Raw genomic sequence first — 22,031 nt, forward strand, 5'->3', positions numbered from 1 at the left:
CTTGCGAAGCAAGCCCATAGGGAAATTCGTCTTGCGAAGCAACTCAAAAAATGAAAAACTCTTTTGTCTTGCGAGTTTTTCGTCTTGCGAGGCATTCGTCTTGCGAGGTACCACTGTATTCAATCCATTTCCTCCCCACATCCAGCATTCTGTCCCCCACCCTAACAGTCAGCATTCCATGTCCCCTGGGTACACCATCCTCACAGGTCTGTTCGGGGAAGTTCTCCCCTTACTTTTCTTTTTCTAATGATTTTTTATACTTTTGCAAGCCTTGGGGTTCTCTTGTGCCTGTCGATACCTCCTCCCTCATGTGCAAATGGTACCACTTTGGCTATAGAAGGACCACACTCACCTCTGAAATTTGGAAATGGGGGGGATGACAATACAATGTGGAAAACACCAATCACACCCACCCCACCCGCATTATCTCCTGTCATCCCTACCCAAAAGAAGCAAGCATTAAAATCAACAATAGCGCCATACCAACAAAAGATAAATGGCCGTACAAAAACGTCATAGAGTTCATAGGATTAGCAAGTATGACAGCCAAAATAAGGGACTGGGATGAAAGGGAAACAAGGGGCAAGTGGGAAGATCTTGGAGAATACTTAAAAAGAGGTGACGTTAGAATCCATTTGCAAGTGGGAACAATTTTCTGAGCAGCAGCAATAGAAACTAAGGAAAAGATGGGAGTAAAGAATGGGGGAGAAACTAATGGAGATGCAGCATAATGAAGGTTTTCTCTAGAGGGTTAGTTTGGGAAGTCTGAATGAAATGCTGTAAGATGAAAAAATGTAAAAAGATGCAGAAGGTATACTGTAAAATGTGTGAATAATAAATCAATAAATCAATAAAATCAACAATAGTTCAAGCTGACGCCAATCAATGAAATTTCACACGTATCAGTTGGCAATGCTTTGCTCTGCGCTGAAAGTAAAATCTGAAAGGGCTTAGGGCAGGGTCTTCTTTGTGCTGGTGCTTTGGAAAGTTCGCACATTTAGATGAATGATGAAACAGATATTAAATATTTTTTTTTCTTTTTCATGACACATGGATGGGTCTAAGTAGATCCTAATTGTTTTTGGGAATTATTTTTACACATCAGGTTTCGATGACGTGTTAGAGCTGACCTCACTATTATATGATCTTGCTGGTGTTATGTGCACTTTCAGGTGGTTCTTTTTTCATCGCTCTGGGCTTCCAGATGGAGGAATAAAGCAGGATAGAATTCTATAGACACTGCCTTTCCAGCCACAAAAAGCAAGGAAGAACTATGCATACAAAAGCATTCACCTGCTGAATCTTTATCTTTCGTTGACCGGCTGTAAATGAAGGAGGGTCACATTCCTCTTCCAAATCAATTGTCATGAACTCATCTATTGTTAGCTGACTTGCAGGTGTGTCTTCAAACTCTGTAAGTCTAAAAGCACACGGGAAAAGGTTAACACAGGATTTCTCTCCGTGAATTTCACAGCAGACCAACAGAAAAAGATGTAAAAGACGTTCCCCAATTCAAAACAAAACTAAGTAAAGAGCTCAGCCAAAACAATTTCAAATAACCCGTCTTTAATGACCAACAAGCAAGGCCTATAATCCCTTTTTCCAACATAAAATGCCCATTGAAATGCAATTCCAGAGGGACAGTCATATTAATCTGCCGCAGCGAAAATAAGAAAGAACACTGCGGCACCTTTAGACTAACAATTAAATAGGGCAAGAGGTTTAATCAGATGTATGAAATGTTATCATGAGTTGCAAGAACATATATGCCCATGGATAGCGGGGTTATAAACAGTGAAGTCACAAGGAAATTCTTGCATTTAATTTCCTTTATAATCAATCTTTATAATTATCATGAACTTGACTAATTTATAAACTGCTGCACAGCCTGAAGCTATCAAAGCACTGTATATAACAAAATAAAAATGAGATAAAATACAAAAAATGCAAGCTCTAAAAGCAACAAAACCATTTGTACAAATTCTTATAATTCTTTTTAAAAGTTCTACAGATATACAATGAACATTCCATAAATGACTGGGTCAGACCTCAGAGAAAGCCTTCTTCCACAAAGATAGAAGACGCTACTACGTCATTAACAGTAGTCAAATTAAAATGCAGGAACAAGCTTTACGTTCACCTCAAAAAAAATGTAATAAATCAATATTGCTTAAGTATTCATGATAGCCCCCATATTGCAATCAAGTTTAAGTCATCCAGCCCTGCACTGACAGCAAGGCCTACAGCGTCAAAAGTAGAGGTCCCTTCCAAGCCTGTAACCTGAGATCCTTTAACTTGAGATATTTGGGAACGAATGTGCAATGTTATGTTACACATGCAAAGCTCGGGCAGTGACATTTTGGGTGGGTTTTTTTAGCACACACAAAAACACAAAAATGTGGGGGAATTTTATCCAATACTTTCAAATCAATAGAGTACAAGAAATGATCAGCTCTGGCCTGGGAATAACCATGCTGCTTTTAGAAGCATTTCTCCCCCATCTCCTCACTTCAAGTGTGATGAACACTACGTACTTAATAACACTTTGCATTCTTATAGCACATTTTAAGTGTTCAAAGCACTTCAGATACTCTTGCAGTAATCTTGTGAGGCAGGCCAATATTATCAGCCCCATATTGCTGCTGGCAGGAAGCTGGAGCTGAAAGGACAATCACTTCGCAACCACTGCTTGATGAGCTCCAGGCGAATGTGAAGCTTGAAGCAGGGACTTCCTGGCTTCTGCTCTTAGCACCTGCATTGCAAGCACTCCTCAGACTGGGGGGAAATAGCAACCGTACGCCACAAAATGGCAAAAGCTATACCTAGTGGATGAACCATCCATCTCTCATGCCATGAGGACCTATCCTGCAGGAATTCAAGTACCAACTGTTCTCCAAGAAGGCATTACACACATCACAAGCTTCACCTTGAATCTTCAGGTGAGGTTTTTCAATGTAATCGGCCCCTTTTTCCACTTCCTGAAAAGTTACAGTCTTTACAAGTTACAGAACTGGTTATCCAAGATAGTTCTGTACCTCTGGATTGGGACCAACCAAGAAAGAAAATGATCTGGGCTTGTTTTGGTGGTGGTAGTGGGGGAAGCTGTGATTGAGGCACCTGTTGCCAGCAAGAGATGGGATAGCTGGTTTCTTTCACCAAGCAGTGTCTCTGTTTTATTTTCTTCATTCTGCACACACATGCATAGTGCATACAGAAGAGCAGGTAGCAGTCTGGAAGCAGGCATGAATAGAGACAGCACTGAACCCCACCCCCAACTGAAACTGGATGCGACACCTGGCCCTTGTTCCTACTGTGACCTAAGAGGGTGGGGAGGGCCCTATTAACTCTCACGGTGGCCTTGTCACATGATATAAAAGAACAGATAGCAAAAAAGGAGCCACCCTAGCTGCCTCACTGGCTGACACCAGATAGCAGTTCAGCTCTAGCCTAAGTTGACATATCCAACTCTCTTATCTCCTCCTATACCAGGCTTCTTCAACCCCGGGCCTCCAGATGTTTCGAGACTACAATTCCCATCATCCCTGACCACTGGTCTTGCTAGCTAGGGATCATGGGGGTTGTAGGCCAAAAACATCTGGAGGGCCAAGGTTAAGGAAGCCTGTACTATACACACACACAGTGCTTTTTGTGATCGCATCACAGGTACAGAATGCAATCACATTTTTTGTTGTTGCTGCTGCCGCCCATGGCAGTCGTTTTGTGATGGCACCCACAGCACTGGTATTATCATGATTAAATCACCTTCCTCACCAAAGTCATCCAAAGTGACTTACAATGTAGACCCAAAAACCAATGACAACGAACACAACCAATACAAAACTTTTAAAAAAAACAACACAACCCACATCTATACAAAAAAAAATCTTGCAGATCCTGCCCCACCAAAAGAGACCACAAGTAATTGAAGCCCTTCAAACTAAAGGTCAAAACATCAGGTAAAACAGAAACGATTTGCCTTCTATCAAGATATGAATATCAGTGCCTCGTTTTTCACCAATACAAAGAAGAGAGCACTGTCTGAATCCACATCCACGAACCCCTATCTCCAACACAACACCCTCAAAAGTGGCCAGCAAATAGTCTTTAAATTTCTTCCAAGATTGGAAGAAATTTAAAGACTATTTACAGAAATATTATAAAATTAATGGATGTTAGAATGATGTTGGATTGAGGTTAAAGGGTTTTTAGTAACAACGGTATGAAGGAATATGCAAAAACGGAATGTTAACAGGTGAAAATTTAAAGGTATAATATATTAAGATCAAGATAAGGATAAAGTAAAGAGGGAAAGGATTTGCTGAACAAATAAATTGAATTGGAATACAAGGAGGGGAGGTGTGGGGAGGTCCGGGAAACAAGCAAATGCAAGATATGTTATGAAAAATTGAATTGTTTTTAACTGTTTTTCTTTATTCTTTTTTGTATTTTTCTTTTTTCTTTTTGGAACGTTACGGAAAATCTTAATAAAAATATTATTTTTTAAAAAAAGTGGCCAGCAAAAAGTGAAGCAACATAGGAGCTCCTGCAGATGAAAAAGGGAGGTATGAGGATAGGAACAGGCTGATTGTTTTGAGACAGGTAACAGATTTGACCCTTATCAAGCTGGCAGGTTTGTATGAGATAACGCTCAACATGTCAAGACCAGGTTATGATGCTACCAAAGCATGTTCTTCAACTGTCACCCTGGATTGCTGGCCCCCAAGGACAGAAATGCGACAAGGCAAGGCAATGTGTGCCTGTTCAGAGCAGAAGCAGAAATGTGCTGTACCTTCTTGTAATACTATGCAGGTATCCTCACATCACAACATCTACATACCAGCCCCTGACCCATCACAATGATTAGCATATTGCTAGTCAAGAAACCAGGTTTTGGCCACATGTCCAGGGGGGGAAACCTAAGCACGGCTTGGCCTTAAGCCAAGGGTGCTGTAAAGATTTGAACTTAGACAAGTGCTTTCTAATTCCGGCAAAAGCAGCAATGATTCTGTCAGAGTTAGACAAACATAACTTGTAATCCTCTTACAAGTGTCACAGACTATGTCAAAGAAATCTTTGGGGACCCAAAATTTTTCTAGCTCATCTATGGATCAATGATAGTCTAAGGGCAAAAGGAAGAAACAGCAAAACATTTTGGGTTGTTTTTGTACTGACTTTGTAGCTGCAACTCTCAAGCGACAGCAATGCTGACAACTGCTTAAGCGAGTGTGAAAATGAAAGTACTGAAGTCTACCAGCACATTCTTAGTGTCTTTGTTGTAAATAGTTTGCTGAAATGTTAGACTCGCTTGGAGGAAAATCCTGTGGGGAAAATGGCACTTTCTCTATGGAAGGAAAACAGAGGTTGATCAGTGAACTTACTGGAAGAAATATCAGAAAGATACTCAGATTGGATCTTTGCCTAATGTGCGAGCAAGCTGCTTGTCATTCAACCAATGATAGCACTTTGAAATTATGCTAGTATGTATTTCAGGCCTCTACTTAATTTAGCAAAGCAATTCTTGGTGCCTCTCCAATGAAATTTGTATCCAGATACCAAAAAAAGCCATGCACTTCCATTCATAACAAACATTCTTTTCCTTTTGGTAAGATCCCAAATTCCTCTTCTCAGCCATCTGCTTAACAGCTGATTCAAGATCCGTCTTGACTGACACATATCCGCTAACCACTGACATTGCATGTTCCCCACCCTACCCCGAGTGCTTAATATAGCCTCTCCTCATCTTGCTCTCTTTCATTGTTAAAAAAGTTTAATACAATGCCCATGAAAAGCATCAGAACCTGAGCTATCACAAAGCCAACCCCCCCCCAAAAAGAGAATATCACTTCTTCCACTCCTAAAAATAACCCATGCTAGAGTCTGCTGTGTACATGAACTTGTTCACCCCTACAAAATGAAGTGAAGGAAATGTCATTTCCTTCTAGGATTCCTAGAATCCTAGAATACTAGGATTCCTAGAATCCTAGTATTGTAGAGTCGGAAGGGAGACCAAGGGTCATCTAGTCCAACCCCCTGCAATGCAGGAATCTCAATTAAAGCACCCAGATGGCCATCGAGCCTCTGTTTAAAAGCCTCCAAGGAAGGAGAGTCTACAAGATCCCAAGGGAGACGCTTCCACTGTCAAACAGCTCTTACTTTCAAACAGTTCTTCCTGGTGCTTAGTCAGAATCTCCTTTCTTGCAACTTGGAGCCATTGGTTTGAGTCCTACCCTCCAGAACAGGGGAAAACAAGCCAAAGAATTACCGTATTTTTCGCTCTATAGGACGCACCAGACCACAAGACGCACCTAGTTTTTGGAGGATGAAAACAAGAAAAAAGATATTCTGAATCCCAGAAGCCAGAACAGCAAGAGGGATCGCTGCGCAGCGAAAGCAGCAATCCCTCTTGCTGTTCTGGCTTCTGGGATAGCTGCGCAGCCTGCATTCGCTCCATAAGACGCACACACATTTCCCCTTACTTTTTAGAAGGGAAAAAGTGAGTCTTATAGAGCAAAAAATACGGTATGTATTCTCCAAAAACTGTCAATACAGGTGAAGAGTGTGCACTGTTCTAGTGTATACGATTTTATAAAGCTCCGACACTTGGATGCAGTTGATGGAAGGCAGAAACTAATGACCAAGAAGATTCTGGAAGATAGAACCATTGTTCCATATAACACAGTATTGTGCAATATATCAGGGGCAGGCGATGGAGTGCCCTTCAGCTGAACTGCAGTTCCCTCCACAGCTGATCGTTGACTATGCTGGTTGGTGCTCATGGGAGCTGGGAGTCCAACAAGAACTCCTTGTCTATACTGACGGGCGACAGCTCTACCAGACTTCTTTCCTTGTCCTACCCGGAGATGGCAGGGACTGAACTTGGGAGCTTTTGCGTGCAAATGATGGGCTCTGCCACTGAACTGCAGTCCTCCTCAGATACAATGAACTGAGAAAAAGAGGGACAGGGAAAGAAAGGGGCAAGAAATCTACTCCCAACCTCACCCTGAGAAAAACCTCAGGTGAAAAAGCAATGTCTATCACAAGAAGCAGTGTGTGTGTGTGTGTGTTTTAAACAGTTATATGAAACAAGTACTTATTAATTCAGCCAACTTCTACCTAATGACATTTCAAGAATCTAAGTACTTGAAGGAAAAATCTTGGGCTCAGGAAGACTTACTCAAAAAGGTTTGTTTTGAATATGCCTCTGCGATAAATGCAATATAATGTGGGGTTATTTGAGAAACATCAATCATGTTTTATGGATTTGTGATAAATACAGTTGTAATTATAGCTCCCTGAAAATAATTCAGCTGTCACGTTTACCTTGTCAAAGTAAATAACACTGTCAATTTAGTTGATATGCATGACCTGAGTAAACATTTCAAAGCACGAATTTTGCAGTTACGCTCCTTCATTTTAAACAACTGCTCAAATGAATGTGCTTCCACTACAATTCAGCACATTTGCTATCACTCAAATAAAATGAAGGCTGCGCGCCAATAATCCATCCAAATGATTTGGAAACCGTGCAAAGTATCTGCTCCGCAGTGCCACGCGCTTTTAAATGGGCTTAAATCGGTATGTTGATCAACTAAAGATCAATCAGTCAGAATTGTGGCTTTCAAATGATGTTCCTATGAAGCCAGGATTTGCTATGAAACTTATTGAGTGGATTAGAAAGAAAAATTAATTAAAGATACGCCATTTGATGCTATAAAGCAGCGGGATGGCGAACTAGATCTGGGCCAAGTTTGACACATATGCAGGACCAGCCACCTGTCAATCACAACAGTGTCAAGTAGGGCTGGGTGGCATCTGGTTTTCAACATCACAATATACCATCAGCTAAACATTGTGATATACTGATATAATCACAATATCTGAGATAAAGATGGAGGTATATAGAGGCATTAGCTAGCTTCACAGTTTTTCCCACATTGTGATTTTGGCACAGCACGCACACGCACACATAATTCACGATATATTGCCAGGTCAAAAACTATTAGCTTACCAGTAATACATCCAATATATTAAACTGTATTTTCAAGTTATTTTTCAGACTTAAGTATTTTAGCATTTATTGAAAGCATAAGCAATAGAAAATTTTAGTGAGATAATTCTGCAGCTATCTGCTTTTTAAGGGAGGGTGACAAGCTCCATACCACTCGATTGTACAGACTGTACAGACAATGGTTTTAGAATTCCTATTTAATGCAAATGATTAAAAAGTGTATAATGTGTTTTTGCAAGATGAACTCGACAAAACACAAACACTTTTTAAAACGGAAAGCCTTTTTTTATAAAAATGCTGTGCCAATTAAACATATGGGATTACATGGAAAATTTCCATCATACAACACCTTTGTCATTCAGACCCATCAATGACGTATTATTTAATAAAGTTGACTCATTTGTGCTTGCTACTGTATGGTTCACTTCAACCTCTGAAGCATTTCAAATGCTGGGCTTTAAAGAGATTTCTTTTATCGGCAGCAAGCTATAGGGAGAATCACCTTCCATCCTATGAGTTGCAAATACATCCCATGGGTTTTACTTAAAACAAGTCCACAGCATCTGAGCCTAAGCCCTAATAATTTTTGTTGCCAGCATATTAAATGAAATGCTGGCAAGGCAGTGGAATCCTTGCCTTAACGTCTCTGTAGAAATGACTAATTTTAGAACAGTTTTTCCAATCCCAAAATCCCTCGAATATATCATATAGGAGGTTTCAAAGTTCACAGTACAGAAAGGCAGCCTCCTTAACTTCAATGAAGGGGGAAGCTGCGTGCAAAGGAAATAAAAAAGGAGCTGCTCTTTTTGTGTAAATGAATGGGGAAGTCTACATGCACAATAATTCTACATGTTCATCCTTGAAGACATTGGTAATGGGTGGGAGCAGTTGAGCTCCCATGTTTTGTCTTCACTGTCCTATAGCTTTGGCAGCCCGCTTGAGCTGAAGGTCTTACTAAGTACGAAGGTGAGGAAATTGTTTGGCACAAGTTTGGGGCGAATGCAAATTCAACAAGCCTCGTGTTCTGTAGAGTTCTCCAATGCAAGACAACTTCAAATGAGTCACTCTCTAAGGGAAAACTCAAAGTGAGGTACAACAACAGACCTTGAACCTGGAATTTTATAACCATGGGAGATGGTCAAGTGAGTTGTCCGTCTAGGTGAGCAACACTGGCACCAGTAACTGGCGAGTAACAGGAAACCTCTGAGTTGGCTATGCCTCCTAGAATCATGGAGTTGGAGAGCTGGAAGGGACCACAATGGTCATCTGATCCAACCCCCTGCAATAGATAAAGGATACCACGCCTTCTGACCTTGCCTAGCCTACAGAGCAGTACCTTCTCCCTGCTAAGACCTCAGCTCTTCAAATCTAGGCTCCAGGACCAACAACTGACCTGGATTCAAGAATAGACCTATTTCTGGGTACAGCCACTCCTCACAGCCCAAGCTAGGCCCTGGTGCTCACCACCATTCATATTCCTATCAGTGGAAAGTTCTGTGTGAAACTGCTACTCTTGCACAGGGTCAGGATTGTGCAGGCAAAGAATGTCTTTCTAGAAGTGTAAAATAGTCCTGTCCTCATGGTAAACACATTGCACTGCATCTTACGTAAAATGTGAAGACCCCCACAAACTTGACCTACCTTTTTCTTAGTGTTGATTCGCCAACTTTAACCACTCTGATGACTTCTTTCACAGTGCGCCGAAAATCATGCATTCTTGCCGCAACTAGAAGAGCTAGAGCATAAACAGGGAAAGGGCTACATCAAAAGGCAGTTCAATGCGGGGGAAAGCAAGGGAATACAGTGAGTCATGCAAGTACCATCTGAAATTCTAATTCTCATATTAATTTTAAAATATTGATGTTTAGCTCTGGGCTTGAATACAGAGTGATTAAATTGGAATTTTATAAAACTTACTTTGCATGCAGTAAAATCAAGCCAGCTGCAGAAAAAGTTCTATAAATGCAACACAGGGCTTTTTGCTTTTTCTTTTGGACACACCATATCCTTGCAAACTCACATGCACACACACTGCAAGGTAAAGGCCCAAGAGCTCCAGCATTGATGCAAAGTTCACATTCCTCACCCCAACGATCATGATCAGACATGCCTGAAGCAAAATGATGTAGCATTGAAGAAGCTACGTGACTATGCAGATTAAGGGGTGGAGCTATGCAGATAGAAGAAGGCTTGATTCTCAATGGCGAGGATCACCCGGGGATGGAAAGAAGGTTTAGTCCATCCATCCCAAGCCCAACAGGGTTCCCAAGTGCACCCATTTACCATTTAGATGGATGTTATTTATGTTCTGCATTTGTCCCTCATCTACATAATCAGTGAAACTGTCTCAACCTAAAAAAAGATTATAAAAGATGACAAAAAATGCTTGACCTGTAGTTGTGGAATGCCACGGTCAAGATTACAAGAATAAATCTGTCCAGGACAAACAGGTGCAGAACACTGGCTTAAATAAAATTGGATTGCCTTCTGATCCAGCTGTATAGTATCTGGGATCTGTGGGCAAATTCCCTTCCACTGTACCGTATTTTTCGCTCTATAAGACGCACCAGACCACAAGACGCACCTAGTTTTTGGAGGAGGAAAACAAGAAAAAAAAATATTCTGAATCTCAGAAGCCAGAACAGCAAGAGGGATCGCTATGCAGTGAAAGCAGCAATCCCTCTTGCTGTTCTGGTTTCTGGGATAGCTGTGCAGCCTGCATTCGCTCCATAAGACGCACACACATTTCCCCTTACTTTTTAGGAGAGAAAAAGTGAGTCTTATAGAGCAAAAAATACGGTAATCTGTACCAGGGCTTGAGTTATCTATGGTTCAATTGAAAGCACAACAGAAGCTTTTAAAGTACAGAAAGGAATGGACAGGGGGACAATTTTCTCCCTAATTCTAGAACCTGAAAAGTCACCCAGCAAAATCAACTAAGAGCAGAGTCCAAACAAAAACAAAAAAATGCCACTTTTTCAAACAACATTTATTCACAGGGCTGTCACCCAAGTCAATAAATCCTAGTCAATAAAATCTGTACAAGTTTGCATGTGAATAAACAATAATTCTGAAGAAAAGGGCACTGCTAACACATAATGGGCACTATGCAGCAATAGTTAGATTCAGAGTAGACCTATCGAAATCAATAGAATTAAGTAACTTGCCCATTTATTTCACTTTGTGCAAGCAGTCTTGCTCTACATAATGGGACTTTCTCCCCTCTCCTCCTGCCCTCTGTGTTTCCCTAACCCTCTGGAGTAGATACAGGAATAGTGCAGGGCACACATGGGGGTGGGGGAAGAGGGCAAAAAAGTCTCATTGTACAAGTGCGAGTCTTTCTACTCATGCATTTTTATATAGAAATTGGCACTGAGATTGGCTAATGTCTGATACCACCCTGTACCTACACTTCACAGTAGTCATAGTCTTGAAGGGAGTATTTTAAGGGAGAATTGGGCATTTCCCTTCAACGTCACCTGTCATCCCCAAGTCTCTTTAAAGCACTTATCTTTTATAGAGTTGGTTTTGTTTTAATCTTTGAAAAACTGATTAATTGGTTAAATTTTGTGGTATTACTTCGCTGACTAGTGCAATCAAATGCCATCGTGTTCACGGCCCTGCTTCAGAGTTTTCCAAAGGAATCTGGCTGGCCACTGTTAAAAGAAAATTGGACAAGATTGATCATAGTCTGATCCAGGAGGCCCTTTCTTCTGCTCTTACATAATCACCTAATTCCATGTGCTACAAAAACCACTAGCACTATGCTCTTCAGGGAGCTTATGGTCTCTGCTCGAGGAATACTAATGTGCGGATTACTCCACTAGAAACTCATGCTGCGTTGCGAGGGGTTCTGTTAGGCCAGCGGAGGGTGGACTTTAGCCTTGCTTTCGTTGGCAAAACCTCAAGCCCCCACCAACCGCAGCCAGATGCAAAATAGTGGCATGGGGACACATTGTTTAAATCAGGGGTGGACAACCCGTGGCCCACAGGGATCATTTAAACGGCCCCTGAACAGAGCTGCCCGCTCAGTGAGTCCCCGCGAGCTGCACTAAACAGTGCAGCGTGGAGCAGGGACTCGCTTCCGTGGCGCCAGAACATGATCCAGCCCACGGAGCAATCTCCACAGGAGTGAACCAGCCCAGGTGAGGTAAACCTTGCCGACCCCTGGTTTAAATTAAGGGACAGGGTACCTCTGAGACGTGCTCAACCCTGGAAATTGTTTCCAGCACCAGAACAGAGCTTTCCGTCGCGTCACACAAAGACCTAGCCCTGGTTTTCTTCCTCAAGCTTTCTTCCTATCAGCAGCACAGTTTAGAAAGGGAGAAAGGGCTTTCTGTTGTTGCTCTTGTGAAAGAATTGGGAGTCAAAGTCTTTGTTGATCTATTGCAAACCATACAGTGATTGGTTACCAGCAGAGTTTGATCTACCGTTCTGTTGTTGTCGGCATCCATCTATCTCAAGAGACAACAGAGTGCACCTCTGGAGATGAAGTCAAACTGCTGCAGTAGCAGCACCGAAGTGACCTCCCTGGGGTACAAACCTGGGCAGTGTGTATTTCTATGGGTCCTGAGCTGCCCAGAGGACAAGACCCGCCTCTTGGCTCTGCTGATGTGGTCCAAAGGAAAGCAGAGCAGTATGTTTGAGAGTCCCATGGACTGCAAGAAGATCAAACCTATCCATTCTTAAGGAAATGAGCCCTGAGTGCTCACTGGAAGGACAGATCCTGAAGCTGAGGCTCCAATACTTTGGCCACCTCATGAGAAGAGCAGACTCCCTGGAAAAGACCCTGATCTTGGGAAAGATGGAGGGCACAAGGAGAAGGGGACGACAGAGATGAGATGGTTGGACAGTGTTCTCCAAGCTACCAACATGAGTTTGACCAAACTGCAGGAGGCAGTGGAAGACAGGAGTGCCTGGCGTGCTCTGGTCCATGGGGTCAAGAAGAGTTGGGCACGACTAAACAACAAGAACATGTTTGGCACCAGCTTGGCTGCAGGAGTTACAGGAAGGAGGCATACAAGGCGCTATGCAACCTCTTTGGATTAGTCCCTGGAGTTGAATTCCAACCTTCTGCAGCTTGATTCTAAGGCTGTGCTTGTCGATTCACCAACTGCTGCTTACTTACAAAATGAACAGGGGGTCACCTGCAAAGCACCTTCTGCACAACCCACCGCTGCTGCTCTATGCACCCAACAATTCCTGCAAATTCTTCCATACCTGCACCACAAAGCCCCGAAGGCCGTCGCCCTGTGTGCATCCAGTCTCTCTTCATCTGCTGCAGGAGCCTTAGGGCAGTCATGGAAACCTCATGGTTCTTATCGCCAAACTCCAGCATGTGTGCAAAACGAGGAATATATAAACATGGATCTGCAACAAAAGAAGAGTCGGCTATTTCTGATCCTGACCTTTACTTTCGTGAACATGCTTCTTGAACAATAAAGCCTACCGTCATTTCTTAGTTCACTGACAGTAAATGGGTTACACTACTGCAACGTTTCCAGCCCAGACAGGTAACAACATATTCCAGCGGAAGAAGTACATAGGGACATGGAAAGATGTTTTATCGAGTCAGACCATTGGCCATGTAGCTGAGCACTGTCTAAATAGACTGACAGCGACTGTTGTGGGTTTGGGACAGGGGGCACTCCTAGCTCTATGTCAGGGATTGAGCCAGGGACCTTTTGAATGCAAATCAGATGTTCTACCAAAAAAAACAAAACCCAACCCACCATGATTTTCAAGTTAGTGCACTACACAAGGAAATAACATGAACTGCTGACTGCTGTGGACTGTAAAGAATACGACAATGCATGCAATAACCAGGGCAGTAAAAGATATTGCCAGAATGCTGGGGAGGCGTGCCCAGGGGTGTGCTAGAGGGCAGCACCACCTGGGAGCAGGAAGTGACAGGAGAAAATAATGTTCTCGTAAAGCATGCAGAACATTTTTTTTCTGTAAATTTTTCCCGTATCAAGTGTTCCTCTCTCATATCATAGATCAAGGGGGTGGGGAGAAGAGGTCATAAAATGTTTTTACTTAACAACAACAAAAAATCTGCAATTTTTATTCTGGCACTTTTATTTACGCATACTCTTTTATATTATTATTTACAATGCACATACAACCACGCAATTACACCAACTCAAATACCGACAATACAGAAACACAAACGTAAATGCTACACCTCTGTGACTTCCCTCCACCAGCGTTCGTCACTTATTTTTTAATATTCTTATTTAGATTGTGATTTGTAACTCTCATCCTTAATAGTATTTCTTAACTAATATTTTGTTTTCTGAGCCAACTTCAAAACTTATCAGACTTGACACAGGGGGTATATGATCAGGACCTCCTGTACATATTTATTTGTCTTTTGCTTCAAAACAGCAATGGGAGGCACTGGCAGTGAGTGAAAGGCTGCTGCAGCCATTCTGGCCACACTGTTTCCTCAATCTAAATTCCAACGGCCTGTTTAGCCCAGGAGGGCAGGTACAAGATGTCATAGTTAAATAAGCAGCCCCACATGGCCGCTTTGAAGCTTGTTTTTAAAGAGCAACAAGTATACCATGAGAGATCTGGCAGGCCATCTCTAGTTTAGCCCAGTGGGCTAGCAATTGCAGAAGTAAATGACTAGCAAAATTCAGTCTCCTGAAGAGTATTAGAGTTGCCAGAAAAGTGTGCTGAGAGCATAGCAGCTGTGGTAGCCCACTTTGGAGGAATTGAGGGTGGGGTTAGGCTGCAACTCCCTTCCCAAGGTGGCCCGTAAAACAAATCGCTCACCTGGGCTGTAAAGTTTATGCTAGGAGAATCAATGTTCCACCAGGCATAGATTAGATTATGTTTATTTCCCCTTTCCTGAAGGAGTGATACAGGTTTTCCAGTGACAAACAGTTGTTTGGCTTTTCTGCTTTATTATACAATTTTCATTCATGCATGTTGCTTTAACAATTTTATGCAAGCAAACCACCTGAAAAGCAGTATATGTAACTTACGTAAATAAATATTTTCAGATTCTCATTTGGAAAACCAATTAGAGCATGCAGCCATGTGGTTTTACCAGCCCGCTTGTTTCTCCGATTTATCTCAGTTTAATGTGCTTAGCAATGCAGCTTGATGCCTACCAGTTGCGCCGCAATAAAATCATTGTTATATTGGTGTTTGTGGCTCCAAACGAAGAAAGCTACATAAATAGTGTTTTTTGAGGGGTCAGCTTCTAATGCAGCAGATCATTTTTTAAAGCCTTCGTTTAATACGTTTATGCTCTTCTGCGGAGGAATCAGTTTCTCATTTCCTGCCAGGTAATCTGTCGGCGAATATGCTTTCTCAGTTGATGCCCCGCTTGAGTTCTTCCGTTGATAAAGATGAGGCTTTGCTTGAAAATGTTCATTTAAATAGTTCTTGTGGACTTATAATGAAGGAAATCAGTTTCATTTGCTGCTAAGTGTTAACACTTATCCATTATGCAGCGAGTTCTGTTTATTCTTATTGTGTGATAAAATGACCACACGTACACATTTTCCACAACACTGCATGAAAACCTCTGCAGAGGCAGTAGTAGATCATAGTAAAAATACCAAGTAAATTATTAACACTACCTGAGTTGTAGAGATTCATGGAGGAAATCCGCACATTAGTTATCCATGATGTTCATACAGATTTATAGTTAAATTGCTGTAAATCAATGAACTTGTTTGGAAGAACTAAAGACCCCAAGAAAATCTAGTATCCCAAGTAAAAGCAAATGCTATAAATCTTTGGCATCACAATTTCATTAATATATAAAAGGTGTAAGCAAACAATAAATATGATTTTTGTGGCTGCATTTCTATGTTACATTTCACAATGCAACAGAGAGAGAGAAAATCACAAAACTTTCTCATGTGCGCTAGCAGCGGTAACATGAAGGCAGCTAGCAGGTCACAAGATGAGAATCTCCTGGGATGAGGTTAAAGACTTTTTATCACTTTTTTACCTAAAGCTGCCCTGCACAGAGCCTCAAATGCATTGTGGTATTTCAGAAAATTATTTTGTCTTTCATGCTTACAGACTGCCTTGACAACACCAGTCTGCACTGTGCGTTAATAGAAAAGTGAAACTCACCAAAGAAATTAAAAGCCTTGAAGACTGAACAATTCAATTCCCAAAACAGATTAAATGAAAATATCAAGGCCCACAGACAACAGGGTACTTTCTTCCAAGTACCATGTTAGCTTGTGAAGATCCTTTAAAAAATAATCCTACGGAAATCCTATACAAAGCTTTGCTTTGTAACGCTGTAAGACTGAGACCTAGTTCAGATGTAACGGGGAACTATGGATTCCTACTACATGAAGTCTAGAGTGCACACACTCCATCTTGTTCTGTGCATAGCAAAGGAGATCAAAAGCACCCACCCACAGGTTTAGACAAACCAAGTTCCTTGTGACATTCTAACTCAGGAGATGGTGGTTTGTTTAAACTACAATCTGTGAGAACAAGCCAGGAACTAGAACCATTGTTTTGATCCGTTGCATTCTCCTTTACCATCGCAGTCTTTAGCCCCTTTGGTGGGATACAGATTTAACAAATAGTTAAAACACAAACCAGTCACCCATGTTCAGATATCACAGGAAACTTGGTTTGTTTAAAAGCAGAAGCTCCTAATCTCCTTGTAAAAGCAAAATGGGAGAAATGTGTGAGCCTAAGACTCGTCACAAGTTTCTTCACATAGCTGGAAACCACGGTTTTTCATTTTATGTGAACTAGGCCTGAAAATAAAGAACTCAGATTAACACAACTAAACAGTGCCATAGAGACATCACAAAACAAACATCGGCTCAAGGCACACTTAAATGTTGGACTTCTTCCAAACCTATGCCCAAGCTTTTGTACCATTTTCTGTATATGCGTGATTCTAGGTCCTGAGTAGGTTCTGCATCAGAGGTATCAGCAATTTGTAGAAAGGGTTCAATACAAGTTTGGATATAGTTTATCCAAATAGTTCAAACGCGTGTGCAATATGGGGCAATCAGAAGTTTACAGAAACTCAAGAGCTGTCTTCTAGGCTGATAGCAACAACAGAAAGGGGTGCATGATTTGGAAAAGCAAGACATACTTTTTTGTGTACACATGAACAAAAGCAACAAGCACTTACTTACAAAAGTGATAGGTGCAAGTGCTTTATTTCTGTGCCATTTGTCTAGGGGAGGTCATTACCTGTCTCTTCCACCACCACAAGAATCACTTCTAGTTGAATGTGGATATCCCTAAGTTCTTCTCCATTATGGGGCAGGACACCTCAAGAAGGGACAGAGAGGGCCTTGCAGTATCAAGTGAGCACACAGCTAAGGAAGCATTCCCTCTTCACACTAAAAATCTTATATTCAGCTAAGACCTACTCAGAGTAAACCCACTTAAAGAACCTAAGTTAATCATGTCTATTAACATCAATGGATCTACTCCAAATAGGACGAGCATTGAATACCACCCACTCACTCCATGCTCACCCTGCCCTCGCTGCTGACAGGCGGGCACTCATGCGTGGGGGGGGGGGAGACAGGGCACAGAGGGTGTTTACCTTCTGCCCCCGCACCTGCAGCAGCAGCCTCTGTCCCCAAGGGGGGGCACACAAGCCTAACCAGGGCACTGTAGGGAGGCACTACTTCCCCGGGCCAGGTTGCTCACTGGGACAAGACACTTTGAGCATATAACACCGAACCTGGTCTGACTGCACTGGTTGCTGATTAGTTCCTAGGTCATTTCAAAGTGCTGGTTTTGACCTATAAAGCCTTAAATGGCTCAGGACCACAATACCTCAAGGACCATCAACCTGGACCCTGTGATCATCATTTGAGGCCCTTCTTCATAGGCCTTCTCCACAAGAGGTCCAGAGGGTGGCAAGGCGAGAACAGGCCTTTTCTGCAGCGGGTTCCTCTTTATGGAATGCTCTTACCAGAGAGGTTCACATGGCACCTTCATTGCTTATATTTAGGCACCAGGAGAAAAACATTTCTCTGTAAGCAGGCCTTGGGCTGATTAACATTCTACGTCCTTTTAAATATGGGGGCTTGGGGGGGCGTATTGGTTTGTTTTTGTTATTTTTATTATGTTTTTTTGTGTTCTCATTTTGTATTTTTATGTTGTGAACCACCCTGTGACCTTCAGATGAAAAGCAATATACAAATTATTATTATTATTATTATTATTATTATTATTATTATTAGGCTTGTGGGCTTCATTAGGCATCTAGTTGCCACAGTGGGGAGCAGAATGCTGACAGATGGGCCACTGGCATGATCCGGCGCAGAAGCTCTTCTACTGAAAGGAATCCTACCCCTTTTTAAAGAAAGAGATTCAGTCTGGTTTCTTGAGTCTAGTTTATTTTGTATTAAACCATAAACACAACTCAGCACTTCAGCACCTTTCGCAAACCCCACAAGCACATTTTTTTTTATTCAGCTTAAAATACAAATGAAAGAAAAATGAAGCATTTCACCCTGGCAACTCCAGGCTTGTGGACTCTCTTTCCTTGGAAGTTTTTAAACAAAGGTTGTATGACTACCTGTCATGGATGCTTTGGTTGAGATTTCTGCATTGCAGAGGGTTGGACTACATGACCCTTCTGGTTCCTTCCAACTTGATTCTGTGAAATCAGTGGTCCCAATTAGCTAAGCACTGCAAACCAGCTCCACCTGGTACGCAGGCTAAGACCCTACCTGCCCGCAGACTGTCTCGCCAGAGTGGTGCATGCTCTAGTTATCTCCCCCTTAGACTACTGTAATGCACTCTACGTGGGGCTACCTTTGAAGGTGACCCAGAAACTGCAATTAATCCAGAATGCGGCAGCTAGACTGGTGACTGGGAGCGGCCGCTGGACCACATAACACCGGTCCTGAGAGATCTGCATTGGCTCCCAGTACGTTTCCAAGCACAATTCAAAGTGTTGGTGTTGACCTTTAAAGCCCTAAACGGCCTCGGTCCTGTATACCTGAAGGAGCGTCTCCACCCCTATCGTTCAGCGCAGAGGGCCGTCTGGCAGTTCCCTCATTGCGAGAAGTGAGGTTACAGGGAACCAGACAGAGGGCCTTCTCGGTAGTGGCACCCGCCCGGTGGAACACCCTCCCGTCAGATGTGAAGGAAATAAGCAGCTATCCTATTTTTAAAAGACATCTGAAGGCAGCCCTGTTTAGGGAAGTTTTTAATATTTTATGCTATACTGTTTTTAGCATTTGATTGGGAGCCACCCAGAGTGGCTGGAGAAACTCAGCCAGATGGGTGGGGTATAAATAATAATTATTTATTGTTGTTGTTGTTGTTGTTGTTATCACCCCCACCCCCTTGTTTCAAAAGCCAGACCATGGCCCCCCCTACTTTTGAAATTTTTGCTATCTCTACGGTAGTTTTTGGGCGACTTCGCCTTGGTTTGGGCGGACGAAAACTTTTGCAAAGCGCTATGCCCCCCCCTCCCCTTGCCTTTGCCCGAAGGAGGGGGTCGCACGGAGTGAGAAAAGGAGCACTTTGCCAGGCTCGGGCCAGAAGGAGCAGGGGCGCCCTCGCTCGGCTCGCTTCGGAAGGAAGCTCGCTCGGGGCCGCCGCCGCTGCACTAAGCTGGGATCGGCGAGGCGGCCCCTCCCGCCTGCCTGATGCTGCCGCCGCCGACTGCCATTTCCATAATCATGGCTTCTGACTCCAAGGATGAGTCCGCCGCGCAAACTTTCCCAGCCGGGCTGGGGCGAGGGGGCGCCTGGTGAGCGGGCCAGCAGGTACACTTGGGCGGCTTTTATCAGGGCCGTGGGGTGGGCGGCGGCGATGAGAAACGGGGAGGGCCGCGGCCGGGACCGGGCGATCCGGGGTCGGCGGGGCTCTGCAGCCGAGTTCGCCAGCTGCAGGACTGCTTGCCGTGGTTACCTTGAGCGACCCGACCGCCCCCTCCAGAAAAAACCACGCACTTTGCAACTAGACCAAGAATGGTCGTCGGTGCAGACTGGCAAGGGATGGCAGAATTTGCAAAATCTGGACGCTCCGCTCCAGCTGAGGCTTGCATTACGCCTGGGAAAGGAAGGGGGGGTATCCAAACCTGGCCCCGTTTGTTTACTGCTTTCCCGATCGCGTTTTGGGGCAGAGGCAGCAGCAAACGCAGAGGCGAGATCAGGCGAGCTGCTGCCAAGTGTGTGTTGTGTAGGAAGGAGAAGAATTTTCCCATGCAATCGCTTAAAGGTGGTGGGGGGGGGTAAAGGACGCTCCCCCCCCACCCCAAAAAAGCAGCCAAACTTTTATCTGCAAAAAAAAAAAAAAAAGCCCTGCAGATCCCTTTCTGGACTGAAATACTTCTGCAGTTTCCGCGGCGCCTTTCCCGAAATTGCTGGAGGGGTTTTTTTTTAGGTTTGCAAAGCGGGGGCTGCATGTTGTTCTTCGTTCTCTTATGCTCCACTGCGGCCGCGTTTGTGTGTGCCTGTGTGTGTTGTGCTTTTTCAAAATCTGCTTCGCCCAACAAGGAGAGCGAATTTGGGTTTCCTGTAAATTTCCCAAATGGAGGAGGGGACTGGATTGATTGGCGAAAAAAGGGAGGGGGGAAGGGGGTGGGCGGCTAGCAAAGGAGCGGAGAAGAATGACATATTGTCTGGCAGGGGAGGGGTGGCAGGAGGGAGGCAGCCCTCCGTCCCTCCCCGGTGCGCCCTGCTCTCCGCCGCCTCGCCATTGGAGCAGGCGCCGGTGACGCGCGGAGCTGCTGCTGGCTATTTGAGGCAGCGGGAGGAGGAGGCGGCGGAGGCAGCAGCAGCCGCGCCAGAAAGGGAGAGACGGGCGAGGAAGCACATACGCGCGAGGAGGCGCACACGCGGACGGCCACGAGCGCCCAGCCCGGCAAAGCGGCTCTTGCTGACTTTCCAATTACGACACAGGCGGAGCAGCAGCAGCAAAGAGAGAGAGCAAGAGCGCATCTCCGATCCGGCGCCCGCGGATGGAGGAGAGCGCCGGGGACCGGCCTCCCCGAGCGCAGAAGCTGAAGCGCCGCCTGCAATTTCGCTAGGGTTTTCCTTTTGCAAAGAAGAGCGGCTGGATCGGATGCCGGCCCCTACCCGACTCCTCTGCGCATCGCCGCCGCCTCTGGGATTTTACCGACTACGGGTCTTGTTGCGACCGTGGAGGAAAATAATAATAATACAGTAATAATAATAAGAATAATCGGGGATCGGCTGCTCCTTCGCGGATGTTCCACCTCCGGCCGGAAAATAAAAATAAATAAATAAGCCAGCAAGCCCGAGTTTCCTGCTTTCGCTCGCTCGCTCCCTCCTCCTCCGCTCCGAGAGGGTTGGCAGAAGTTCAGCGTCGCCGCCGCCGCTTGCCGTGGCCTCTCCGGCGGAAATCGGTGCCTCGACGGCTCCCTGGGCTTTACCGGTTCGGAGGGCCCAGCGCGGTGGGGTGCTGGCCGCCGGCTCGAGGCTGGGACACCCCCGCGTCTTCTCCCACTCCTCCGCCCCCATCGCTCCGCTCCCGGGCGCCAGGTGAGCGATGACTCACTAGGGCATCACCGCTGCGCCCCCATCAGGAACGGAGCGCAAAAAGGCGCTTTGGGCATAGATCTCTCCCAGCGACGAGCCGAAGCCGCCACTGTTTGTTTGTTTTTTCCCTTCCAAAGGCAGGATTTTCTCTTCTCTTTTGGTTGACATCTTTGGACGTGGGACTGTTGTGCTTGATTGCCCGTCGAGGAGGAGGAGGAGGCGGGGATCCCTCCCCGCTGATGCCACTGGACCATGGTTGCTTCCATGGGCGGATCATGAAGTGCTTGACTTTCTTTCTTCTGCTTCCAGAGACCTTAAAGAAGTCCAAAAGGAGCGTCCGGGCCGGCGGCAAGGGGCCAGCATGCTATGAGATAGTGCCCCTGGCCCTCAAGAAGAAGATGGCTGCGGAACTTTACCCTGCCAGCGCCAATACCAACCTCGCCAACAGCAATAACGCCGCCGCCGCCGCCAACAGCAAGAAAAACGCCCTTCAGCTCCAGCAGAGCGCGCAGCCCCCGCCGCCGCCGCCGCTGCAAAACCTC

At 44.5% G+C, this 22,031-nt stretch overlaps 2 protein-coding genes and 1 long non-coding RNA gene across 5 annotated transcripts in view; 2 read left to right on the forward strand and 1 right to left on the reverse strand.

Annotated features, from left to right (window-relative positions):
- The window catches only part of BRF1 (BRF1 general transcription factor IIIB subunit), a 201,110-nt gene that overhangs the window by 103,036 nt on the left and 76,043 nt on the right, over window positions 1-22,031 (reverse strand). For both annotated transcript variants that reach the window (XR_014510193.1, XM_083436620.1), the window contains exons 6-8: window positions 13,229-13,378; window positions 9,650-9,743; window positions 1,294-1,420 (exon numbers count right to left, since the gene is read on the reverse strand). Coding sequence is in view for 1 of the 2 variants with exons in the window: in XM_083436620.1 (XP_083292746.1) it covers window positions 1,294-1,420; window positions 9,650-9,743; window positions 13,229-13,378 (371 nt within the window). In the remaining variant the exon portion in view is untranslated. The remainder of the gene's footprint in view (window positions 1-1,293; window positions 1,421-9,649; window positions 9,744-13,228; window positions 13,379-22,031) is intronic.
- The window catches only part of LOC310677960, a 288,527-nt gene that overhangs the window by 57,656 nt on the left and 208,840 nt on the right, over window positions 1-22,031 (forward strand). The window lies entirely within an intron of this gene.
- Window positions 19,609-22,031, forward strand: part of BTBD6 (BTB domain containing 6) — a 5,054-nt gene continuing 2,631 nt past the window's right edge. Inside the window, exon 1 of one of the 2 annotated variants that reach the window (XM_083437474.1) lies at window positions 19,609-19,752. In XM_083437474.1, coding sequence (XP_083293600.1) covers window positions 19,685-19,752 — 68 coding nt within the window. In that variant the 5' untranslated portion in view covers window positions 19,609-19,684. Of the gene's footprint in view, window positions 19,753-19,780; window positions 22,019-22,031 lie in introns of those variants that run through there. The other variant, XM_083437473.1, reaches the window with a different exon arrangement.

This window comes from Podarcis tiliguerta, assembly GCF_965153285.1.
Source record: "Podarcis tiliguerta genome assembly, chromosome: 1".
NCBI classification, from domain to species: domain Eukaryota; kingdom Metazoa; phylum Chordata; class Lepidosauria; order Squamata; family Lacertidae; genus Podarcis; species Podarcis tiliguerta.